At 48.2% G+C, this 21,594-nt stretch overlaps 1 protein-coding gene across 1 annotated transcript in view; it reads right to left on the bottom strand.

Moving 5' to 3' along the window:
- The window catches only part of diaph2 (diaphanous-related formin 2), a 482,385-nt gene that overhangs the window by 320,386 nt on the left and 140,405 nt on the right, over positions 1 to 21,594 (bottom strand). Inside the window, 5 exon segments of the mRNA XM_061234698.1 lie at positions 3,646 to 3,762; positions 9,563 to 9,675; positions 12,420 to 12,530; positions 17,659 to 17,767; positions 20,444 to 20,580. Coding sequence (XP_061090682.1) covers positions 3,646 to 3,762; positions 9,563 to 9,675; positions 12,420 to 12,530; positions 17,659 to 17,767; positions 20,444 to 20,580 — 587 coding nt within the window.

Here is a 21,594-nt window from a genome sequence, read left to right as displayed (position 1 = left end):
TGCGATTTCTTAATTGGTACGCTCCTACCTGAATAGTATTCCTAAAATAAGTGCTTTAAAACGCGTTTTCCTTGGAAGAAGACGGAACTTTAGTACAAATGCCATGCCAACTTACCCTTCTATTAACTCTAATTGTGAAGTCTAAACTGGACCTAAGCACCTTTTCTTGGTGTAAGGGTCATGGTTCTTATATTCTTTAATGTGAATCAGGCAGATACTGCATTCATTCATAATGCAGCAGTGTCAAGTGGATCAGCGAAGAGTAATGTTCTGAACAGAGCGAGAGCCACATCCTCTCTCTGCAGGATGAGAAAGCCCCGAATAATATTATAAAACCAGGAGAACACACCTGTTTACACAAACAACCTGGCTTATTTCATTCCTTATTCATTTTTCATCTGTGGCACTATTGACTGTGCATGTATTTCAGTTACTCACGCCTGATGTAGTCTTTTCATCCATTAGTCTAAATGTATACTGTGCTCAACTGCATATTGTTATGTCTGAGTTATAAGTGACTGAATATTACCGTTCATCATTTTCATATGCATGTGTAAACACGTTATGGCAGGAAGTAATTCTGGGTCTATGTATGTGCTTGCTGAAATTATCATGATTTAAGGACAACAATATTATCATAACCACCTTTTTGACAAGTGATGGCATAATATGCTGTATGAACTGGTGATTTAATGTTGCTTCACGGTGGCATGCTGGGGGGTTTTTTCTTTTCTTTTATCCACTGCCTGACACTTCCTAATACACTTAAAATCCAGGTCAACCAGTATTATTTATGTTCCGTGCTTATTTGCTAGATATACATCTCACAAAAGAGCCGGGCTTTAAATGGCGGATGTCCAGCATGGGATAAGCACGTGACGGCATGATTTATACGCGTGAAGCGGGAGAGATAGGCTGCGTTCGGCGGGTGGGATTTTCCCCGCTGGTGTTGAGTGAGGGGCGAGCAGCCATCTGAGAGGGTTTTTTTTTTTCTTTTCCGCGGCGGGCTTACGACTGTCACCGCCGTGCGGCAAATTATCATCTCAATAAGCCGTCCTATTTTCCCCGGGGCGAGCGGTCCGCAGCGGGGCGGAGATAAGGCGCAGCGGCTGACCCAGAACTGTCAGCACCCGGCCACCAAACGCCCCGCCCCCCCCGCCCCGCCCGTCACTCTGCCCCACCCAATCGCAGAGCTCCGCCGAGCCGCTGCCATTTTGACGGGCGGGGCTGAGGGCTGCGTACGACCTCCACTACACCTGTGCTTCTCATGCAGTTTGCTTTGGCTCAACGGCGTTGTTCAACAGCGACGGTGGAAAAACAACTAATCTATTGCCCGCCATTTAAAAATAGAGCAATAGAGTATTGTTGTACTGCATGACACTGTCTTGGTTACTGAAGTCAGTTTTATGAAAACATTTTGATTAATCTTATTATGATGATTTATATTAATGTGATCAGTAATAGCAGCAGAAGCAGGAGGCTAATAATAATATTAAAGCTCCAATAAGCTCTCTCTATTTCACACCATGTTACGGAGTTAAGACGTTCTTAGGTAAGTGAAGGGAGAACTCTAACTACCTGCCCTGGCTTAGCTATATGCAGGTTATGCATTTTGGGTATTACTGTCATGCTTAAGGTATCGCACCTTTCTCAAACTTACGACATTTCATTCATCAAAATACAATCATATCAATTCAGATCACTCATGTTATTTTGTATAGGTGAATGATTAGGTCATTATAATGGCTAGACAGTAAAGGTTATCTCCAATAAAGTAGCAAAGAAGAAACCACCAATTCATCAGTTAACATCCTTTAGGCATTTTTGAATGAGGTATTAATGTATAGTTTCAGGAAAATGCCTGTAGCGACCTGAATATATCACTGAAATTGTATACTATTCTCAACAGCAAATATAAGCCATTATCAAAGATACTTTGCGAAATATATTCGTTCAGTCATTAGAATGTTATGTGGAATCAACGCCTCATGTATTAACCACATACATAACTTCACTCTGTCAAAAGTTCAAGGGTTAGCATCACTTTGTCTGAACATAACACTCTAAGACTTTTTGACCACTGCACAGAATAACTTCTCTATCAGCCCTGTTCCAAATGCATTGATGGCAAGGAAAAAATAAATAAAAAATGAGTCTCCACTTGCATAGACTCATTGCGAGGCACTAATTAAGCCCTTAGAACGTATGCCCCTGTTTGAGTGGTTAAACTAAACGAATTGGATGACCGCCGGATCCTGCAGCAACGTGGCTGGCCCGAACTTGGCATTTAAAAGCGCAGAGGAACCTTTGAAACAAACTCATCCGCCCGGTAATGTATCTGAGCTGGCACCTCTGCTTTCCCTGTGTCTTTCATCATAAGCCCGTCTCCATCACCTGTGGACACGGCACCCTGTCCGCTGAGCCGGTCCGACAGGAGGAGAAGACATACTTTCTCTCACCCCTCTAACGGAGGCCTGCTTACCAAAGCATCGGATAATCGCAAAGGGTTCTTTCTCACCAATACAACAGACATTTGTCTCCAAGAAGGCATTGTAATCTTTAACATAATAAGACTCGCCGGTTCAAAGAACGTACAATAGATACGCGATTAATTCAGAGTGCTGAATAGAGTAACCTGTGACAAAAGATACCAAGCACAATGACGGATATGTGCGAAACGTTATCCGCTCCTTATCTGGGAAGAAGTGAAAATGTATTTTTTAAAAGCATATCTTTAATAAGGACATGCATTTTTAATGAGTGTTTGTAGTGATCTTTTCTTCTTACTGGCGTCAGAGACAGGGACAGACAGGACTGCTGAGCAGGACGTTTCTGTACGAGCTGGTTAATGTGTTCTCTGTTCCACACGTTCTCCAACAGGCTCAGGAATACATTATTCATGGCTGAGAGTGAGGAGCTACTTGTCTGTGGTAAACTACCGTTCCCCTCCCCCGCCTCGTCTTTAGATATTTTCCTCGTAGAGAAGGTCTGACACAGCAGTGGATTGATCACTGTCCTTGCTTGCACAGACACTGCAGTTTTCTGATTAAAAATAATTTAAAAAAAAACACTATTTATTTTCTTCCTTTCATAAAAATTTGGGAAATCTCCCATTTTCACACCAAGTTTGGGGATATCCCGTTCACCGAATGTGGGCTCATGTACGCCCCCTGCTGCTGGTGCGGGAGAGTGCAGACTCGCGGCTCTCCTCTGAAACGCATGGTGCCAGCCATGCCTCTGTGCGGGCAGAGGAGACCCAATCATACGTGTGCGAAGACAGCCAGCCACAGATGGCCAGACCTCCAGCAGGGTTGGATAAAGTAATAGCCAGCGCTATCTCAGCGGACCGAATCCCTGCCATATCCCCCCATTCAATCTGAGTCCGTGGAGCTCACACATGCCCCGCAGGTGATGCTTTTACCCAGCAGGCCTGCGGCTTCCTGACTGACACCATCATACAGCCTCAACCAGACCTACTTATTATCTCATAATTAAACAGTGAGGGACAGTTTTCGGTTTCGAAAGGGCACAATGCTTTGATCCAGGGGTGTTTAAAGGGACCCTGTAAAGAGGAGTTGTGAGGTCGTATTTGGCCGTTCCCAGCAGCTGGAAGGGTGACAGCTGAAGAGGTAGGGCGGGGCTTACCTGATGTAGTAGTCGTTCCTGACGAGCAGAAGGTGCTGCAGGATGGACAGGAAGTAGTTCTCCGAGCCGGTGTCTTTCACCATGTTGGACAGCAGAAGGTAGACCTCACCCATATCAGTGCACAGACAGGTTAAGGGACACAGCTTTACTTTTCTGAGTGAAAACCAGAGGCGGAAAAACAACACAAACCGGGGCGCGCGCTGAGGGGTGCTCACATTTCGGGTTATTATTTTTTATCAAGAACTCTGGCACATCAATGAGCCCCCCGTCTCCGTTCCGTCAAAGCCGAGGCTGCCGGCAACGAAAGGAGGGAATGTAAACCCCGCAAAAGAGCGGAGGAGAAGAGTTCTGCGGGCGTACAGCGCGCGGAGGAAAGAGAAAACACCGACGCGCTTAACCATGTCATGAAGAAGCGTTCCCCATCACGGTGACACGCCTGTGATACTTCCGCACATTCACTTCCCACTTTCCCGTCCCCCACTCCACTCCGAGCCCGGGCGGAGAGGCACGGAACGCCCCCCCCCCCCCCCCCCATAAAACACAAACACGATGGGGGCCTGCGTTTCCGCTCCGACGTGAATTGGTTATATTGCCGGGTCTCCCTCTGAACGCTCTGTAAAACATGCAAATTGAGGAATTACTGAGAACGCTCTCAGAAAGGGAAAGCGTGTCCTTATTTTGCCAACATACATCGAGCTAAATTGCGCAGAACTGAATAAATTTTTACCATTTGAGCACTTGCATTGTCCACAGGTCCATTTGCGTTATGTGCACGGTGAGGAATCAGAACTCATTCACAGGTGCTCGTATTCTTTATGACTGTGCAGACAATGGCTTTAAAAAATCTGAGGCCATTTGCGTGCGTGCGTTCGCAGGGGCGGGGGGGTTAGCCACATTGGTAATAATCCATTCATGCATGCACAATTTGTTGAATTGGATGAGACGTTCTGAATTGTAAGAATGTTTCAACGGAGTGAGTTCTAAAAAGCTAAAATATTTTACAAAAACAAAGAAAATGGAAAGTTTCCGCTCTATCTGCCCGGAGGGCTCCGTAGTGTTTTTGTTGCGACTCTTGCTGACCCTTAAACAGGGAAAGCAGACAGGTGGCCCCTCCCAGGTTTAGACGCCCCACTATCTCTCTCCGGCTTTCTGCTGCCGCGCCGTTTGATGTATTGTCTGATTTAGCCCTGCTCACCGTGCATTTTAAAACAACTGAGCCTACATCTGACTAATCCCTCAATATTACTTTTACCTTTTCCCCTCAATCAAGTATTCAGACAGGTCTCATCATGCATAACCGAAAGTTGTAATGATTTTAACGCCTTTTTTTCCCTTTTGGGAGCTCATTTCTTAATAAGAGTAAACAACGGAGTCAGTGTGGGGGGGTGGGGGTTATTGCAATAAACACATTCCCTCAGGTCCACCTGTCAGACAGACTCCTCCTTTCAAGAGGCGAGAAATTAATCAAATACAGTACTTATGAATATTTAAACCCGCAATCATGAAAAATGCATTTGTCGATAGAAAATATTGCTGAAATCCGGTCCCCGGATCGCGGCCGTTGCGTGCCCTCAGAAAAGAAACGATGTGCTCTTAAATTTGCAAACCGTATCGATTATGTGTCCGCTGACGAGGCTCCCTGGGGCACAGAGGCTACGGTATTTGATGTGGAAAATGGACGTTTTAACAAATGGAAATCATTGTTCCGTTTTTTGAGGGTTTTTTTTTTTTTAACACCCAACATATCTCATTTTTTATTTATTATTTCACAATTATGCCCACTTCCACAAGACGGAGTGCAGCTATTTGTCTCCGGAATGATCATAAATTGTCGCTTGTGGCCGTCAAACTCCAGCAGCGCGAAATGTTTAACAAAAGCATCCAGCAGCTCTGTTTTCCATCACTACAGATTATACAATAAAGGACAGGGAATGACAAAAACCCCTCCGACAATCTACGGAGCCAATTTCCCTCCCAATACTCTCAAACGCTTTCAAAACCAGCCATTTCAACGGGCCCGGAGAAAACAGCGCTTCATTCAAACCCATTGTTTGGCTGATCAGAACATTCGCATGGAGTTCTGTCTCCTGGCTTTGAAAGACGCGGAAGAACAGCATCAAATGAAGAGGCTTCTTTAAAAGCAGCGCACACGCCACAGAGAACAGGAGCAGCCGGGAATAACTCACAGCGCGTTAAGCAGGGGCTGATGAAAAATTGATTGCCGTCATAATATGTAGCGTGCGTTTTGACAGAGCGTGTTGAAAGATTTACAGGCAGGCTGTGCGGTGGGGTATGGAGCAGGCGGGAGAGCTTCCTGACTCTGTGTAGCTGCATTCATTCCCATGTCTCCGTGGTCAGTCCCCCGAGGATGCAGGCCTCCCACTCCCCGCCACGGTTAGCCTGGCAGCGCCGCGTCTCCATGCACACACACACACTCACTCGCCTCCCGTTCTTAAACATGCAGATCGAGAAACGACGCCCTCGGGTTCGGAAATCAGCGACGGGAGAGACATTTACAGTCACGTATTTTCAGAAACGTGATGTAGCAGACGCTGACAAAGAACTGCAGTGATGGCTGTTTCAGACTGTCCTGTTCGGTATCACGTATACATTGAGAGCAATTCATCTTTTCTTACATTTTCCCCCCCCATCTATCTTCAGTATAAAAACTGAAATTTGTAAGCAGACAACAATAAAATAACACAGACACTGTATGGCATATGCTCCTTTGAGTAAAACTAGAAAAAGAGTGAATGGGTAGCGGTGGTGAGAAATCTAATCCCTGACCTATTGATGACATTGGCAGGCATCCATTTTAAATCTGCTTAGCTACATGCGGAGGGAGTCGAACAGCTAATTAGGTCAATTAAAAAAATCGCATTATTTACAATATATGAGTATAAATTAAGGTGATGTGGCGATCTTACAACAATCAGGCTGAAGCATTGTTACTTTAGTAATAAAAGTTGGCGGTTTCAGTGTTGGCCAATCAGACAGTTTGGTATTCTACCTGTGCCAGGTATTAAGGTAAGACTCAGCCCTCCCAGACACCAAAAACACTGCCCAACACAGCTCTCCGGAATTCAGGTCTGGGACATTCAAGGTCAAGTCAGGGTCAAGACAGATGTGCCGTCTGCTGTTTGTGCCTTTGTTTTTTAACATCAGGGACGAGAAAAGTGGTGTTCAGGAGACGGTAATATTCATTTCAGTCTTTCAAATAAATCAGTAATGTGGACAAGTATTAATTTCTGTCGCTGTAATAAAGCAATAATTTGTTCAATGGGGCTCGGAACAATTAATCGAACAACTAATTATGCCAAACCGAAAAGCCAACACGAATTTGCGAAATGCTCAAGGCACCATGAAAACTATATTGAAATAACAAGCGTAGCCCACTTATGATATATATTTCAGAAGCAAATGATGTTAGATTTAAAGAAGTCATAACAGAAAAGACGGCGCTCAATTTGCAGCTCAGACAAGCCCAATTAAGTGTAATGTCTGGTGAGCTGAATGGCAGCACGCTGACCGCCGGGTGGGGCTTGGGAAACACTGCCACAGTCGATGTATCCGCGCACATCCCAAACTCCAGCCAAGGGTTCGCACTCCTAATACGCTGACATTTAAAGTCAAGTTGACATTTATTTCACACGCAGGATCCAGCGAGATTTTTCTTCACAAGACGAGAATGAGCGTGACTCACCCCCCCCCCACGCGTCCTCACTCAATACTTTCTCCACCCCGCACACTTATGTATTGTGATCTAACATTTTCCATCATTAAAACTAAACACTTTCCAGCGTTGATTTATTATTCTTTTTTTGCTCATTAGGTTCAGCGTGTCAGTAATTAAATGAGTTCTCCCGAATCGGTTTCTACGGGAGACGGAGACGCAGTCCGCCGAGAAGGCGCTGTGTCCTCGTGCCGCTGCAAGCTGACGATTATTAACATTTACGGCACGAGATGCAATTACTGTCACGAGCGCGTGTCCAAATGAAGAGGCATGAGAAGGCCCTGCCTACGCCTGGTGTGTGTGTGCGTGTGAGTGTGTGTGTGTGTGTGTGTGTGTGTGTGTGTGTGTGTGTGTGAGTGTGTGTGTGTGAGTGTGTGTGCATGTGTGTATGTTTGTGTGAGTGTATGTGTGTGAGCGTGTGTGCGTATGTGCATGTGTGTGTGTGCATGTGTGTGAGTGTGTGTGTGTGTGCGTGTGTGTGCGCGTGTGTGTGTGAGGGTATGTGTGTGTGTGTGTGTGTATGTATGTTTGTGTGAGTGTGTGGTGCGCGTGTGTGTGAGTATGTGCATGTGTGTGTGTGCATGTGTGTGAGTGTGTGTGAGTGTGTGGGTGTGAGTGTGTGTGTGTATGTGTGTGTGAGTGTGTGGTGTGCGTGTGTGCGTGTGTGTGAGTGTATGTGTGTGTGTGTGTGTGTGTGCAGGGTGCGGCTGATGACATCCAGATCCTCCTATCTGCAGGCAGCAGACGGAAGTGATGGTGGAGAGGAGAAACCCAAAGGGAAATGTTAAAGCTGTGAACATTTCTATTCCTGCTCCTGTACAACTAATGTTGTGGAGTTGAGGGCCATGAATAAACATGACGGGAAGGTGGGGGGGGGGGGGGGGGGGGTTAGGGTCAATCAATCACGCGGCCGTGCCACCGCTCATTAATATTCATGAGCAGCCCGGAGTCACCTCGACAGAGCCCAGACCCGGTCCGGCACAGGAGCCGCGCCTCCCCCACTTAATATTCATGAGCCGCCTCCTCCAGAGAGAGGAGCGCAGGAGCACAGGACAAATCTGCCAATAAAGCATTTTTAATTTGAATTCGAGGGGGAGAGAGAGAGGAAGAGAGAAAAATAGGTGTGAGTGAGAGAGATGGAGGGAGGGAGGGAGGGGCAGAGAGAGAGAGCGGAGGATGGGGAGAACGAGGGATAAAGAAGGGGAGGGAACAACAGGTGCCGATGAATGCCGAACCGCCCTTGGAAACCAAAGTGACCTGTCTCATTTGGGAAGCTGTTCAAGCAAATCGTTAATCAAGGTGTTTATGATTATTTATGTATATGTTATCCCCCTACAACACAAACTGTCACTCGGTGGGACAAGGGCACTGAAAGACTTCCTTCACTGCGAGATTTGTAACGAAGCAGCATCGTTCAGCGGTATTGTTTAGCAGTGTCTAAGGCAAACAGTGTCTGTTTACAAAGGCGAGTTCTACATGCCCGAAACATTCAAAGCAACACGTGGAGTGAGGTGCAGGCTAAACCAGATCATCCAATTATTGCCTATATCTTTCAACAAGGCTCAAACAGAGGGGCGAAAACCTGTCAGATTAAACTAAGACTAGAGGAAAAATAGCTATAAAACCCCTGTTGACCTGACGTGACCTGCCAAAGTGTGGAAAACAGAACACAGTGTTCAAGTGATCGTAATTACTCTACATTTCTCCATGAGTGAAATCACTGCTTTTGACCAAGAGTAGCTTTCTAATTATCTCTGTTTTAAAAACAGAATCAAGAAATAAATGTTTGGCTAAAGTGTGCTTGCTCGGAGAAGAAAAGTCGTGGCGTGCTCCAGAGGAACGTGGTCTGAAAACCGATTCAGCCCGTGGTCTCAAAAGAGATCTCAGTCTACCGCATTGTCGGCAGACACATAGATTCGTCAATGACAAAGTCTTTATGTGGAACGGTTTTGACAAATGTGCCCGTGTTTTAAAGAAGGATGCTGGGTGGCGGGTGACGGGGGGACGGCGCGGTTCTGGGTGTTTAGCGCGGTAATGAGCTGAGGAAGAGGACGGCGGGCGGGGGGGAAGGCCTCTGGCCAGCGGATAACGCTCGACGGGCACGCTCCTAATGAACCCGCGGCCCCGCCATCCTCTCAGGGGCCAGGGGAGGCCGGCGCGGCCCAGGGGAAGGTGAAAGGATATTCCATCTCGGCCCGGATGTCCTCCAGGCGATGGCTCAGCTCGATGGCGTCCTCCTCCTTGTTCTCGTTGAACACCTTCAGCTGGATGTCCAGCTCCTCCGTCTCCTTCAGTTCCTGTTTGACACAGAGGTGAGAGAGAAATAGTTTACCACACAGAGCAGAGAGAACAGAGTTTACCAGAGAGAGCTGAGGGAACAGAGTTCACCATACAGAGCTGAGAGAACAGAGTTTACCATAGAGAGCTGAGAGAACAGAGTTTTACCATAGAGAGCTGAGAGAACAGAGTTTACCATAGAGAGCTGAGAGAACAGAGTTTTACCATAGAGAGGTGAGAGAACAGAGTTTACCATAGAGAGCTGAGAGAACAGAGTTTACCATAGAGAGCTGAGAGAACAGAGTTTACCATAGAGAGCTGAGAGAACAGAGTTTACCATAGAGAGGTGAGAGAACAGAGTTCACCATACAGAGCTGAGAGAACAGAGTTTACCATAGAGAGGTGAGAGAACAGAGTTTACCACAGAGAGGTGAGAGAACAGAGTTTACCATAGAGAGCTGAGAGAACAGAGTTTACCAGAGAGAGCTGAGAGAACAGAGTTTACCATAGAGAGCTGAGAGAACAGAGTTTACCAGAGAGGTGAGAGAACAGAGTTTACCATAGAGAGGTGAGAGAACAGAGTTTACCATAGAGAGCTGAGAGAACAGAGTTTACCATAGAGAGCTGAGAGAACAGAGTTTACCATAGAGAGCTGAGAGAACAGAGTTTACCACACAGAGGTGAGGGAAAAGAGTTTAAATCAGAGGGAAAGTCAGTTTGCCAATTTACTGCCAAATGAGGAAAAAAAAGGAGTTTGCCAGTTTGGATCATCCTAGTACCACACAATCTGTGTTTCCCCAAACTCTCCACAGACTCTTCTCAAGAGCATATGTGCTGGGTTGTGTCGGAGGTGGGTGTTAAAGCGGGCTCAGAAACACTGGACCCCGTGGTTTCGCGATCTGGCCCATTTTCTACGCGTCTCTGGGTAAGAAAAAAACGCTCCGTGCCTTCAGCACCTGGTCACCTGCGCTGGTTTAACCTAATAAATGATTCAATAAAGCAATTAGGGCTTCAGACAGAACAAAGACCGAGAGCGTCACAGGCACTGTGGGACCGGGTCCGTCTCCCCCCGGAGAGCGGGACGCTGTCGTGCAGACGAAACGCACGCCCCCCTCCTCCCCTCCGCCCCCCCAACCACCTGAGCGCAGTCACAGGGCTCCCCCGCACCTGCTCCGAGCCTGGAAACGGCGCACTTTACCGCTTTAATATGAATCATTGCCAGCGGAGTTTACAGATGGCGCCGTGCCAAATGTAACCCAATTTCTCCAGCTATCAATCACGGCGGCCTCCTCTACGAGCGTGCCATCTGTCAGGGGAAACGGCGGATGGGAGGGAGAGAGAGAGAGAGGCACGCCATGCCAACGCAGGGAGGGGCCGGTCAGGCTGCCGGACCGGGGGGGGGGGGTATTTTCATATTTTTGGGCTGTTTGAGCTTCACGGCTACTGTCTAGAGGGGAGAGAAAATACCCCATTCACAAACCAGGCACAAACTGCCTTAAACCAGAGAAGCTGAAAAAATCAGTACATCTGGAAAAAGTAGGATAAGTACCCCCCAAAAAAATAATAATGACACCAGGGCTCTACGGTGCTCCAGTTTCAGGGGCTTTTGCGAATGAAAATTAACGTGTTCTAACAGAAAAAATTATTAAGGAGCACATCTACTAATTGGCATGCATTCAACTTAGGAGCACAAGTGCTTTTTGGGAAAAAACTAGGGACCTGATGGCGAGGCATGGGAGAAAATGATAAAAACAGCCATTTTGAAAGTACGGCAGTTTGAAAGAGTAATAACGCTACCGAGAAACATGTCGTAAAAATATCCAACACAGAGACGTTTTTCAGGAGTGAACAAAACAGGCGCATGTGGTTCTGTTGGACCGGAGCAGAGATGTGTTCTGGTTGTGTCAGAGCAGAGCAGAGATGTGTTCTGGTTCTGTTGGACCGGAGCGGAGATGTGTTCTGGTTATGTCAGCGCGGAGCAGAGATGTGTTCTGGTTCTGTTGGACCGGAGCGGAGATGTGTTCTGGTTCTGTTGGACCGGAGCGGAGATGTGTTCTGGTTCTGTCGGACCGGAGCAGTTGTGTTTTGGCTGATGATGGCTCCGGGCCCCGCTCTGGTTCAGGGGCCCCTGCGGGGACGTGTGATCGCTCATGTGCATCTCTCCTGCAGCGTTAATGGCCTACAGCGCCGGTCCAGAGAGCGGGAACGGGCAGCTCTTAATGCAGGCCCCCGAGCTTCTGCAGCCGATCCGGAGCGGATGGAACAGGGGCCAGCGTGTGGACCGGGGCCAGGGGCCAGGGGCCAGGGGTGCGCGTCTCACCGTGTGGGGGGCGGAGTTCACACGGGCTCCAACGGTAATTATTCTGGACGCATATCACGGCTTTCATAAGTGCAAATGAGACAGGGGAAAACAAAATGGCAATGTAATGCACTCTGCTCTAAATACTGTGTGTTTTTGGACAACTCGACTAATAAAGTTGGTTCAAAATGGGAAAAAGAAACCATTTTTCATTATTCCTAAGAACATTTTGGTTTTTCTTTTAGCCCAATTCAATTCAATGATATTTGTACAGCACTTTTCAGAACAATGTCACAAAGTCGGGGAACAAAAAAATTGGGTGAAAGGGCAAACACCAGAACTGAACGCCCAAAAGCACAAGAGGCAAAAAAAAAAAACCTCCCCAGTGGACAGATAAACCTCCCCAGTGGGAGTTTGATGTGACACATCCCACAATGCACCGCGGCGGCTCGACGGGGTGCTCACCGGCAGCGTCTTCTTCAGGCCACAGCGTAGGAACTCGTTCCGCAGGTGTATCCTGAAGTCCAGGTCATCCGGTGACGTCACCAAGGCGTTGATGAGCTGCATGCAAGCCACCTGTGGCAACCGCAAAGGAAGAGAAGTTAAGAGCGCTGACTGGCAACCTACCAACGAAACAAAACACCCCTGCGTGGGAGAGACGTGCCATAACCTCCTGGCAGGGCAATGAACTGAAAAACAAGACATTATTCAGCAATAGATTTTACATTTTCCTTTTCTGCATTATTCTCTCTCGTTCTGCTGCTTTGTTGGCCTTCCGAGCTGCTCGGGGCTTTTCTCATCATTATTAATCACTGTGCAAACTGATTTGGTATTTGGTTTATGGGAGACAACATAATACATCTTAACTTGCAGCATAATGAATGAATGCAATAAGGGCATATGGCAACTTAAAAATATACTCCCTGAACCGGGGGCGCCTGGCTCTGCGCGCCGTGTCTGAGAAGGCAACCCTGAGCACCTTCCTCACCGGAGAAATCCGTGCGCCACAGAGGCACGGTTAAAGCCCAGAACCGAGGGATATGGGGGGGATGGGAGAAAAAAGAAAGAAAAAAAAGGAGAGAAGGGGGAAAAGGAGGAGAAGACCCGGGGAGCAGAAAGAGGATGGTGACCGCGGGTGGTTGAACCGGAGGGGGGTTATCGAACAGCTGCGCATTTCTAATGGATGTATTGGATCGGGGGGAGAAGTGCTGATGGGTCTTCACGGGGGTACGGGGGCCCAGGGGAGAGGGGAGAGGGGAGAGGACGGGGGGGTAGGGGGGGCAGGGGGCTAACCGTGAGGGGTGAAGGGTCTGAACGGCGGTCGATGGTAGCTGAAGGATGAGCGTGATCGACGTGTGAAACGCTGCCGGTTGTAACTTTCCGAGCACGCGATTGAGCCGGCCGCCATCTTAGACTAAGAGGCCGCGGGCGAGCCGCCGTTTCTACTCTAACTGTTTTTCTCTGCATTCCGGGGCCAAAGCCATCCCCGGCGCCGAATGAGGAACCAGGTGCCGGGGACGCTTCGCAGCTCCGATCCTGAGGGGGCAATCCCAACATGCCCCGGTGGGACGGGGGGAGGGGACGCGCACACGCCAGGGGGGTATTCAGGTAGGAATTAGGAAAAACAGCCATATGGAAAAAGCAGCCTTGCTTTGTTTTTAACTCGGCGTTGGCCAGATGACGATCAGTGGGAACAGGTTTGTGCTAATCTACCCGCACAGAGGAACGGAGCGCCGTTTCTTCGGGGATGTGACAGACCTGATGGGCACAGACACAAACACAAGGACTGCTGGCATGGCAGTTACACTGCCCTCTCCATGTTTGGGACAAAGACCCATCATTTATTTGTTTGCCCATGTACTCCACAATTTGATATTTGTAATAAAAATTTCTAAGGGCATTTCTTATACATGTTGCATTCACCATGTAGTTTCCCCCATTTCAGGGCACCATGATGTTTGGGACACAGCAATGTCAATGAAAGTAGTCATATTTAGTATGTTGTTGAATATCCTTTGCATGCCATGACTTCCTGATGTCTGTGACCTATCAACATCATCAGAGTCTGGATATCTTATTTGCAGGTTGTCCCACACGCGATACTAAAACTCTTTGGATTTCAATGGATCTCTATGGGATGGGACTACTAGATTTAGTAGTAAATTATGGTGATACAGTATGGAACACATTTGTTGGCAAAATGGCTTTAAGCCATCAAGGGTCCAAGGTATCAAATGAGATTCAAACCACTGTGCTGCTGCCAGATATGCAGTAGATATGAAAATGACTTAAAGCCCTTTAGCCAACAAATGTGTTCCACACTGTATCACCATAATTCACAGCTGAATCTAGTCCCACCCCCCAATTGTCCCAAACATTATGGAGGGCACCGTAGCTTCAGGTGAGCAACACGATTCGTCCAAAGCTCACTGTACCGGGAAGAAAGAAAATGCTCTGAAGATGCCAGTGGTGTCTGGCACACTATCAACACCACCACAGGCTCACGGCCTAAACCATCAAAGACCGGTCAAAGGGAAGGCTCCAGGCCGACGCTAGTCCCAACCCAACCGCGTAAGACTTCATTAGGTTTGTTTGAAGGCGGTTGGAGATATCTGAGAGATTCCAAGGCACCGGGCCCGATGAGGAGACATAGGAGGCTTCGGGTGGAGTAATTAAAATGGACGCCAGCGTAGCCACCTCGGAGACGGACTGCGGCAAAATGGCGGCGTTAATCACATTAACAAGTTAGACTGCTCAGTCCGTCGCAGACTTCTTCAATTCTTTAATTTCTCTGAACTTTGCGGCATTGGCAAGGTACTTTAATTTACTTCACAATTAACAGCGGCGCTTTGCATTACCAGCTGTTTTAAAAGTGGAAAACAGCCTCTATAATCAAAAGGGATTATTCCCTGTTCAAGCCTCTCTCTCTCTATCACCCTCCCTTTTTCTAATTCCCTCCCTCTCTCCAAAGATCTGAATGGTGCTCTCTAAATGGAGCGATTTGCATTGCTCGTGCTAAATAATGACAAGAAAATCTTTCTTCACTCTAAAAAAAGGAAAAAATGGAGAAAAAAACATTTCGAATTTGCATTGAAGTCTTTTGTTCGGTCTTTTCGCAGGTAATGGAAGACGTTGTCAGGTACAGAGTGCAGCAGACAAATCGGAGAGAAAATGCTTGAGAGAGAAAGAAAGGGAGACGGAGACAGAGAGGGAGAGAGAGAGAGAGAGCGAAGGAGAGAGACAGAGAGACAGAGAGAGAAACAAAACGTTGCCGGATGAGTGCCCTTTCCTTCAGCCCTGAGAGAGTCGGCTCGAGTCAGCGAGAGAAACAATGGAGGAGTAGAGGGGAAGTAAAGTGTGCGCCATCTGGCTGTCGGTAACAAATTGAGACAACACCTTTGTTCTGCTAGTTACTGTGCTGCATGTGCGCTTCAGAGAGAGAAAAAGAGCCGTGGTCCCGTTCGGCGGTGGAGGTGTATGAGGAGGAAACAGAGCTGATAAAGACCAAGACAAAACAGGCTTCTGAGTGTCTCAATACCCAGCAGTCTCCATCTGCACAGAGAAGACTGGAGCTGCCAAGCACAGACAAAAGCGAGTGGGAGAGAGGGAGAGAGAGAGAGAGGGAGAGTGGGAGGGAGAGTGAGTGGGAGACGGAGAGAGGGAGAGAAGGAGGGAGAGTGAGTGGGAGAGAGAGGGTGGGAGGGAGAAGAAGTGGGAGAGGGTGGGAGAGAGAAAGAGTAGGAGAAAGAGCAGGAGAGAGAGAAAGAGAGGGAGGGAATGAGGGAGGGAGAGAGGAGAGTGGGAGAGAGGAGGAGAGAGAGGGAGGGAGAAAGGGAGAGGGAGAGAGAAGGAGTCTGTGAGAAAGGGTTAGAGGGAGACGTAGAGAGGCAGACAGAAGCAAGGGAGAGAAGAGTGAGGGAGATAGGGAGGCAGATACAGAGAGAGGGAGAGGGAGAGGGAGAGGGAAAGAGCAAGCAAGAGAGGAGAGAGATATGCAGACAGAGAGAGGGAGAGAGAGGAAGAGCAAGGGAGATAGGGCGGCAGAGACAGAGAAGGAGAGAGAGAGGGAGAGATAGGTAGAGAATTGTGTGTAAATATGTGTTTAATTCGACAAGGGCGGAGGTGCGGATGACCTGAGACTGACAGAGCTGGCAGCCTTATCCCGGGCCGCGTGTCAAACACAGCCTCAAAGGGAAGAGGCCTTTCAGCCCGGCTGACAGCAGGCCAGGCCCGGCTCTGTCCGTATCGCATCCAGCCATCCTTTCATTTCTCCCTGCTCCATCCAGCCATCCTTTCATTTCTCCCTGCTCCAGCCCGTCATCCCCGCGCAACAGCGCGCAGCCCTGACAGGGCAGGTGAACCGCCACGGGAAGTTTGCGCTCTCCGGATAACATGAACACCAAGCGCACCAGTGGGAAAAAAACGCAGCTGATTACCATGCCTCCGCGGCGTGGGAGGCCAGTTATTAAACGTGATTTCAATGCTAAGAGCACGCCGCTGTCAAACTCGCCGGCGAAGCCCTTGACCCGATTACCTTCAGGGACAATAATTCAGCCGTACAAACGGACGACGTGAAACAATTTAAACAATTAATCAGCCCGTGACGCACGTCGACTGATCAGGAGTCACGGCGTAGGATAATCAGCGTTTGTAACGGTCAAACCGACGCACGGGTAATGGGTTGTGACGGCCTTCGCAAAATGGCCCCACGCTCGTACAAGAGCAGTAAAGTTCTGAAACGGCGTTTTTCCCCAAAATCCTCTTCTGTGAGGCACTTTACATGTTTACAGAATCTCTCTCAAAAGCAGGCGATGGACTTATATGACATGGCAACTGTAGGCTTAAATGTCGGTTTAGGGTTGTAATTAAGCGATATACATTTTAATGACATTTATTTGATATTTTGATACATGATATTTTGCTTTAATTAATTTGAACGATAATTTAATTAATTTAATTTGATCAACTAATTTAAATTTAAAATAAACAATTAACATTTTTTTAAGTCTTTTTCACATGGCATACCTGACCTCGTCTGATGACACACTGGTTGGGAAACTCTGCTCTGAAGAATCTGGGGCCTGTTAGAGTTCTGGGGTCCTATTAAGAGTTTTTAGAACTGCTTTGCGGACTGGGGCCTGTTAGTTCTGGGTCCTGTTAGCGGTCTGGGGCCGGATTTCTGGGGCCTGTTAGCAGTCTGGAGCCTGTTAAGAGTTCTGGGTCCTATTAGTGGTCTGGGGCTTGATAGTTTGGGTCTTGTCAGTGGTCTGGGGCCTGTTAAGAGTTCTGGGTCCTGTTAGCAGACCGGGGCCTGTTAGAGTTCTGGGTCCTGTTAGCAGTCTGGAGCCTGTTAAGAGTTCTGGGTCCTATTAGTGGTCTGGGGCTTGATAGTTTGGGTCTTGTCAGTGGTCTGGGGCCTGTTAGAGTTCTGGGTCCTGTTAGCAGACTGGGGCCTGTTATAGTTCTGGGTCCTGTTAGCAGTCTGGGGCCTGTTAAGAGTTCTGGGTCCTATTAGTGGTCTGGGGCTTGATAGTTTGGATCTTGTCAGTGGTCTGGGGCCTGTTAGAGTTCTGGGTCCTGTTAGCAGACTGGGGCCTGTTATAGTTCTGGGTCCTGTTAGCAGTCTGGGGCCTGTTAGGAGACTGGGGCCTGTTAGCGGTCTGGGCCAGTGGGCTTTTGGAGACCATGTGACCATCGCACCCACCTGTAACTGCTGAGCTTCGTGGTTCTCAAGGCCCTCGACAATGGAGGCAAACCTCTCCTTGTTATTCCTCTCCGCTGCAATCGTCATGGCAGCCAGGATCTTATCAAGGCTGCAAGGAAAACAAGCAGACACAAACGGACACAAAGACAGTCAACAAAGCCTTTATCAGCCTTCAGACGGGGACGTTTACCAGCCAACTCCTCCTCCCGTTCGCATATCCCCTGATCTCCCCTCCGCAGTACCTTCAGAGGAGACATTAACGCGTTCTGCCATCCAGGGCCTTTGTTTACTGCATATTGCACATAGCTGTCCCGTTTTAATGTCTGGAATACCCTGCACTGCACACAGCCACACAGAGGCGGCAGGGGCTGGTGTAACACGCTGCAAGAAAAACTACTGACAGCGACTCAACTGGCAGCAGCAGGACGAGTGTCAGCGTGGAGGCAGCACCGGATCAAAACGCTTTTGTTGAGAAGGTACATCCGTGTCATTCTGTAGGGTCTCGGGGTCTCTTTGTGGAAGGCTTCAGCGGGACCTTGAAAAGATGTCCACACCACACCGCTGGCACAAAAGACCACGGTCACAAATAACAGATAACGGGGCTTCGCCTACCTTTCAGACACCCATGCCCATGAAAAGGGGAGAAGAAAAAAAAATTGATGAAAAACATTATAGTGCGGTGATAAGATTTGGCTCTTTCACCAGGCAGATTATGGCCTGGCTTTTATCTGCCTCATACAGAGACAAACACACATCACATGGCCCAGGCACAGTGGGTGGCGATCCCTCCGTTTCCCTGTGGGCGTGTGCACCTTTTCCTCTCCAAGGACGGAGTAGGACGGAGAAGGATGGAGAAGAACGGAGAAGAACGGAGAAGCTTCAGACCAGGCGTTGTTTCTCCACCCCCCACCCCCAAGTGGAAGATTTCAGAAATGTTTGCAGCGCCTCGCTCCTTGAAGCGGAGGGCATGAAGAAGGCCCATTCAGCCCCATTACATTACGATGGCGCGGTATCAGCGATTAGCGTACCCTGCACCTCTCTAAGCCACTCTGAATGTACAGGCTTGTCCCTCTCACTCCAGCCTGCTTCCCACAAGTGTGTGTACGCTAAACAAGTAGGGAGAGGTCGGACTCCCGTGCACTAACTGCAGCTGTTAAGTGAGTTAAGTGAGCACTTGATGTCGTTCAAGTCCGTCAAGACTGCGCTCCAAAACACCGACACCTGCCTAACTCCTCAAGTGCCTTGAGTGCTTTGATGTTATCATTCGCGATGGCATCGCTAAGCATGCCGGTGTGCTTAAACCCGTTCCGAGCAGGGTGTCGCCACCACGTGCACCTCCTTTTAAGGGAGCACAGTTTTGGAATAAATTACCACACGAAATGAAATTATCACAAGGTGAGGCTACAGCAATCGTTTTGCCTCTGTAATCACGTTGTGCTGAAATTCATTTCATTCATGTCATGTACACTAATTATTTATCCTTATAGCTTCATCTCTATTTGTTTGTTTTTAACTTCTCTGCCTCTTTTTCCCCCCCGAGGGACGAGTGTTGAAAATTAGCGTACGCTATACACTGCGGACCAATGCATTGGATTGTTTGCTCAATTTGTCAACACGGTTGAATCTGTCCCTCTCAAGTAAAGCATAATAAACAATAACGTGAAAAGTCAGCTCTTGCTAACCAATGGTCTGATTCTATGCACTCTAATGCAATGGTGCTGTGAGCAGTGAGCAATGACCACCATCAGTGGTACATGCTCTTCCACCATTGGGGGAGTCGACCACTGCATCGGTATGGAAAGACACCAGACATTCCCACTGAGCAGAAAAACACTGTGTAAAGCAGGGGCAGGGGTGGGACTAGCCTGTCATACAAACTGTATGGGAGCAAGGCATGATGGGATCTAGAGCGTCATGCTTACAACAACGCAAAGTCCATTTTAAAGATACAATACCTATTTGAGAACATATAGAATATTCACACTTTTTTCTTTTCTTTTACAAAAATGAAACAGAATGTAGCTAGTCGACATTCATTGAACAATACTGTTCCTGAATTGGGCCTAAGTCAGCGTCTAAGTGTGGGCACTCAGGGGCCCATAAGGGCGTGTCACACCCACAGCACCCCCGCAGAGCCAGGTTCCCCGCTGCGGTCCCCAAACCCGGCGGTCCCCGAACCCGCCGGTCCGCAGCCCTGCACCGGGGCCCCGGGCCCCGGGTCCCGCACCGCTGCTTCTCCCTCAAACCCAGCATCCGCTCTGAGGTGTCCCTCTCTTCCTCTCTCTCCCCTCTCGCTGTTGTGTCTGTTCATTTCCTCGAGCTGTTGAACAGAGCCCCGCTGAAGTGCCGCCTTTCGCTGCCATTGTTATTCTAGGCTGGCGCTGCAGCAGACACAATAAGAAGAGGGGAGAGAAAGAGAAAAAAAAAAACTCCCCTGGATTCAATTTATAATCTGTCAGCCGGGGCTGTGTGCTCACGGCCAGCCACCCTGAGCGCTTTAATACGCTACGCGGCCCGAACGGCTAAATGAGAACATGTTAACCAATGGACTCCGAGGCGTCTCCGCGGCGACGCGCGAGAGCGCTCCGGTGTGTTTCAATAAGCGGTGCGTTGGGTCTGTGACAGGTCGTCCGCACTCGTGTTTCATTAACCCTTTCATAAACGCCGGCGCAGGGCGGGGAGGGCGGGGAGGCCGGCTCCCCTCGAGGCGCTGGTCTGAAGACTGAAGGCTCGGAGGAGAGAAAACAGCCGGACAACCAGGGGGGGCGCGCTCTGCGGAACTTACATGTTCTCCTCGCCAATGATGCAGACGGCCGACAGGATCTTGACAATCTCTGTCATCATGCTGGTCTGCTTAGGGTCGATGGCTCTCGCCAGGAGCAGAAGGCTTCTTTCATCTCCCAGAATCCTTTGGAGCCCATACTGAAAGCACAGAAGAAGAGGGGAAAAATATAAATTAAATAAAATGTCAGATTCATTTTTTTTGTAAAGGGTCAGCTGTATTTATAGTATAGGGTACTTCTGTGTACATCCTAACGATTTCCTATCATTTACTTTACGGTTATTCTATGCAAATAGGAGTTTGAGGGATTGTAACCAACAGCATGCCTGGACAGAAATACAAAATTAGCCCAAATTCCTCTAACAGAGGGCCAACGAGGCCAGGGAAAGAGAAAATGGAGATGATGATAGATTAATCCAAATCAGGACAGGGCTTTAGGGACAAACACACATTTGACTGTGCTTTTAAAATCCCTCAGACATACTCTTTATGATGACCTGCTCGCGCGTAGGGAGTTTGGTAAAGGGACAGCAAAAATCTGGCCAAAAGCAATTCAATTCTTGGAAGAAGCTAGGGACTCGGAGCTATTTAGGAAAGCTGGCCAAAAATGATAGCAAGACTTCTGCAAAAAAAAAAAAAAAAAAAAAAAAAATGGAGAAAATGTGAATTAAGAGTGCCTGCAGGAGCAGAGACCCACAAGTATTACAGTATTTCAGGTGATGTACCTATTCACAAAATCTCAACGACGCTGGAACATTCTAGAAAACCGCATCGTATCACAATGCTGGTATGATTCTGCGATTCTGTTTTTTTTTTTTTCTAGAATATTCCAGCAATGTTTTCCCTGACGAGTGCAAAGGGAAGTATCAGGTGACCTCTCTCACAGCTCCCCCACCGCCCCACTTCATTCTCCCCTCACGGAGCTCGCTGCTAAAGGGGGGAAGCTGCTGATTTCATCGATTGACGCCCGACCGCGTTAATGCACTGTGCTAATTCCTGTGAAAGGAATCCAAGGCCTCCACACGGATCTCTTCACGCTGCGCAAAGCAACAAAAATGTCACTCTAAAAAAAAAAAAAAAAAAACATTTCCAACATTTCATCGCCATTTCCTAGGAAACCACGCATGGATCAATGGCACTGAAATATATAAACA

Source organism: Conger conger, chromosome 3 (genome assembly GCF_963514075.1).
Source record: "Conger conger chromosome 3, fConCon1.1, whole genome shotgun sequence".
NCBI classification, from domain to species: Eukaryota; Metazoa; Chordata; class Actinopteri; order Anguilliformes; family Congridae; genus Conger; species Conger conger.
Note: the sequence above shows the minus strand (reverse complement) of the source record. Positions and strands in the feature narration are given on the sequence as shown.